Genomic DNA, 4,692 nt, shown 5'->3' on the forward strand with positions numbered 1-4,692 from the left:
GGAGCCAAAAGAAAATGACACGTGTAAGGCCCGCCAAGTAACGTGAAACTAGAAGACAAAGTAGCACAAATAAAGGAGAAAATTTCTAAGGTGTTAATAGTGCAAGTTGCGTGAGAGAGAGATGTTAGATTGCTGAAGTGGACTAACAAAAAGTGTATGGCTTGTTTTTAATGTAACTTGGACATGGACGCAGGAAGTAGAGGTGCTGTCGGGGACTGCAGCAACCCCTAAAACCAAGGCATTTTAAGATCCCTCAGTTGGCAAGGGCTGTAGTCATACAGCATGTGCTGAATTTACAAGGAGTCCCAAGTGATTAAGAAGTCAAAGTCAGTGTCTCACTAAGTCCATAAAGTTTCTCCTAACTCGACATCTTACAAAAATTGAGCGATTTCTAAAGGGAGTCTGGTTAATTTCTCTCATTTCTCAACTCCCTGCTGTTGTTGACTGTACAAATAGTTTTCATTGCTGTAAAATGTTATAAATAACTAATACAATTAACTAATAGAAAACAAATTGTCTCAGCTATTCAAATGAACAAGAATAACATGAATTCCACGCACCGTTGACCATGACGTCATTATGTGGACTGACCTCTCAGTGTGACCGACTTCCAGCGTCCATGCTGGGTAATTTGTTCCAACAAAGAGGTCCTTGGATTCAACGGGCAAATTGAGAAAAGGCTGCTCTGAATAAAGATGGGATGAAGATTGTGTTGGCTTTGTGCTGTAGCAGCGGCTTTGTGAATAGGACTGAAATACACGTCGAAAGCAGCCCGGGAGCGAGTGAACTGGTGAACAAAATAGCAAATGTGTGAATGGTCTGGATCAGAAAGCGATGACTCCCAGTAGAGGTCGACGGGTTATTGGCTCTGATATTTGGCATTTTTGTGGAAGCGTTTTATTTTTCCAGTTGCTCATGAAATTCATTTTAAAGTGCTTTACTAGGACTAAAGTACAATTTTGAGGTTCTTCTTCTGCTACTTAAAACTTCGACTCGCTACATTACAGCAGCAATTTAACAGATTATTGATATCAAAAAAATGAATAAAAAAGATTAAGCTATCCAACAATATAAAAGCAATAAACCTGTTGCGACATTAAAGTGATGAACAACATTAAATAATCCAGTGATGGAATACACAATTCCTTTTTATTACACTATAAAAGTTCCTCTTTAAATAAAGATGTGTCAAGGCACTGACACAGAGCCCTGTGCTGGAGTTTGTGGTATATCAAATTCAACATTTTGACAAGAAGTTTTTTTTTAAATTTTGGCTCCAAATATCTATCTAATTGTTGCAACAAAGGGGGAAAATACAGTTTAGGTTGTTTTTAAAGGTTGCTCACCCCGCACCATGTTGCAGAATGAGATACTTGCATCATACGTGTTTGTGTGTGTGTGTGTGTGTGTGTGTGTGTGTGTGTGTGTGTGTGTGTGATGGAGAGAGGGAGGAAGGGGGGGGGGAAGCACCTGCAACGTAAGAAGAGCGAGAGGGGGCGGGAGGGGGGAGTAGGAGGATAGAGAAACAGAAGTAAGTGGGTGAAGGAGTTTGGGGGGGAGGAGGAGGTGGAGGGAGAGTGGGCAGGTGATATTTAAGCCACTGGCAAACTCTCTCTCCCCATCCATCTCTGCCTTGGCTCAGTCCCCTGCACCTCTTCAGAGACAAAGGAGGCCCTCCATCAGCACTCAGGTAAGACCGACAGCTCTGAGAGTTTGCTGCTTCGCCTGTACTTTCTCCTCTCTGTGTTTGATGATGGTGTCCTCATGAGGAATAGCAAATTTCAACACTGGCTGGTTGGGGCCGGGTTCGTCTGAAGAGTTTTGTTTTCATATTTGCCTTCCGCTGATGTTAACATTTTTTTTTTTTTTACATCAAATTAGTGCAGCCAGCCAAGAAACGATGATACACTTCAATGTAGAACAAAGAATGCACCGCTGATGGGGTTTTTTGTGTGCGTGTAACCAAATTTTAAAAACTTCACGCACCACTCAACCCGGACAATCCTCCGTCCTCGAATTCCCAGGGTGCACGTCTATTATGGCTCAATATTGTGTTACTGGCTGCATTTTCGTCTCCATGGTTTCCCTATTGTTTTGTGTCAGTCAGTGAGACAGATGACCCCTATAGATTTTCCAGTAAGTCAGCTGTGGTGTCCACTCGCCTCCTTCCTTTGTCTCCGCTGCCTACATCGGTGACCTCTCGGCGCACAATGCCCCCGCAGCATGACGAGAGGCAATAACCGGTGGCTGACATTAGCATCCCCTGTCTCCCTTTGTGATGGCTGATAAATGATGCACGAGGAGATTAACGGGTTGTATGTGGGCCGCCGTGTATTGCACGGCCAGGGGATTAGCCTCAAAATAATCTTTCAGGCTTTTTATTCTTGCAGACGCGGATCCCCCCCTAACTTTGAGGCGACAGAATGTAACTTCCGGAGTTTCATCCCCAGAACACAACACAAGGGTCGGCATTGGACGATCCAGGGACGAGAACTCACAGTCAGCTATCTCTGTGCGGGAACTTGCATTTTGCTGCTTTAAACTTGAATGCAACCAAGCGAGCGAGTGAGCGGTGAGCGCGCCCACACCTGTACGCTCAAGTTAGTTTTGCATGCAGGCCCCTCAGGTTACCCGGCCCCTTAGTTTCCCAACGTGAGGTTTGTGTTTCACGTCCGGTTTTGAGTGATAAGGCCGTTACACGATCAGCAGAGCACTTGTTTTACACTGAAAACCCTTTTCACCGGTCGCATGCCTTGCCGATCCCGCTCGCGGGGGCGATAAACCCTGGAGCGAAACGGCTCAAATGTTCCTCTTCTGTTATATGCAACACTAACCACTAACTCTCGCATCGTTGACAGTGACTTATCTCTGTCTGTGTGTGCGCAGTCTCTCCACGAGTCCAGCACAAGGAGCTGCAAGATGCCGGACACAATGTGTGTAAGATTGTTGTTTCCACAGAAAAAAAAAACAAAGCTATCCTCCATCTTTCCATCCATCCAAACATCTGAAATGTAAAATCCCAGTAAGGTCACACATACACAGTCACCACACCACTTAAATTAGGGTCCGTAATAGCCTCTGCCCCTGCATGCAGAGCGTTATTCGACCCTTCTTGTGTAGATATGGGAAAACCTCTCCTCTCTGTACACCTATCACTATCTCTTGGAGGAGGCTTCACCCTTCGACTGCCATGTGGCCGCGCATGCAGTCGGGGCTGGAGCGGGCATTTCGCGGCGGAATCTGACCCTTTTTTCCACCTGATGCCTTTTTTGCAGCATGTCCAAGGAGCCCAGTTCCAACCTGGAGAGTGCCATGCAGATGCTCATAAAGACCTTCCACAAGTACTCGGGGAAGGAGGGCGACAAGTACACGCTGAGCCGGGGCGAGCTGAAGGAGCTGCTACTAGAGGAGCTGGGGACCTACTTAGGGGTAAGAGGAGGGGGCAAATAGGTGCTTGTGTGCGCTGACACACTAATGCCGTTTGCAAACACGCGAAGGTATGCACTTGCATACTCGGACGCAAGTTGGGACAAGCTTGCGCAGTGATGTATGCCCCCCCCCCCCCCACTCACACACACACACAACAGAGCACACATTCTTATCTCTCCCCCTCCCCTCTCTTTTCCTCCGTCCGCCACCGTCAGAGCTCCAAAGATAACGAGGCGGTGGAGAAGGTGATGAACGACTTGGACGCCAACAACGACGGGGAGGTGGACTTCACCGAGTTCATCATCCTGATGGGCGCCCTCACCGTCGCCTGCAACGACTTCTTCCTGGATGTCAAATCGGACGAGAAACCAAAAGGAGAGGGCGACACATCGAAGAAAGATTGAGGCGGCGCAAGAGGGGAGAAAAGAGTGGAGGAGGAGGAGGGGGGAGGTTGAAAAGAGTGGGGGGGTGGAGGGGGAGCAGGGCTGTAAATCAGGGGAGATGCTCTTATGCAATCCGTAAAAAACACTTCAACTACACATGAGGGGCAGATAGTTTGTGGGTTCACAGAGCACGGGGCAGTCGTTTCTCTCACACCACAGCAGATCCGGAGCCAGTCGCTCTCTGGGCGACTTCACACACAGACAGACCAGGGCTCATTCTTCTTCCCTCAGCTTAAATACAGCAGGTTGGACAGTTCAGGGTGAGGCGCCGGAGGGACAGGAAGTTCGACTTTTGAGCATTTCTTGCACACGAATAATTTGTGAATGTATATGAAGTAGCAGATTATCGTATCATTGTGAATGTACTCAGTGTTCAGCAGCATGTTTATCCCCTTTTCTGTGCGCCTATTTTGTAATCCTTTTTGGTAATAACCAATGCATTCTTCAAAAACATTAAACATGGCATTTAACCAACTATCCACCGTGTTTGGCCTCATGTGCTTGCCCTCAAACACTCGTCGACATGTCTGGCATGAGCCGCCGCACCTGGAAATCGAGTTTAAGCAGCGCAAAGAGAGTAACAGTGTCAGCAAACTGTTGTGTGTAAGCGTCCATCTCTTTGTGTGTGTGTCTGTCTGTTTGTGTGTGTGTGTGTGTGTGTGTGTGTGTGTGTGTGTGTGTGTGTGTGTGTGTGTGTGTATTGGGGATTCCCACAGAGTAAACTGCTCCAGCTCACACATCCTGCCAACAATATCCTGCAAGTCTTGTTCCACTGGATATAAGCTGACCCAGATGTTTGACTTGGATCTGCATGGAAAAC

General features: G+C 47.2%; 1 protein-coding gene across 2 annotated transcripts; it reads left to right on the forward strand.

Moving 5' to 3' along the window:
- The first annotated feature begins 1,591 nt into the window (after window positions 1–1,591).
- On the forward strand, window positions 1,592–4,342 carry s100s (S100 calcium binding protein S). Of its 2 annotated transcripts, XM_037093517.1 has the most exons (4): window positions 1,633–1,690; window positions 2,887–2,933; window positions 3,276–3,429; window positions 3,645–4,342. In XM_037093517.1, exons 2-4 carry the CDS (start codon window positions 2,920–2,922, stop codon window positions 3,831–3,833), a joined length of 357 nt encoding a protein of 118 aa, XP_036949412.1. In that variant the 5' UTR covers window positions 1,633–1,690; window positions 2,887–2,919; the 3' UTR covers window positions 3,834–4,342. The 2 variants fall into 2 exon arrangements, with proteins under 2 accessions (XP_036949413.1, XP_036949412.1); XM_037093518.1 differs by lacking the exon at window positions 2,887–2,933 and having other exon boundaries at window positions 1,592–1,690.
- Window positions 4,343–4,692: the final 350 nt, after the last annotated feature.

Source organism: Acanthopagrus latus, chromosome 3 (genome assembly GCF_904848185.1).
Source record: "Acanthopagrus latus isolate v.2019 chromosome 3, fAcaLat1.1, whole genome shotgun sequence".
Lineage (NCBI taxonomy): Eukaryota > Metazoa > Chordata > Actinopteri > Spariformes > Sparidae > Acanthopagrus > Acanthopagrus latus.

Bases quoted from the DNA above. Each gene is read 5' to 3' on its own strand.
- s100s (XM_037093517.1), top strand. The intron at 3,430-3,644 runs GTAAGAGGAGGG...CGCCACCGTCAG, and splicing joins AGCTGGGGACCTACTTAGGG to AGCTCCAAAGATAACGAGGC.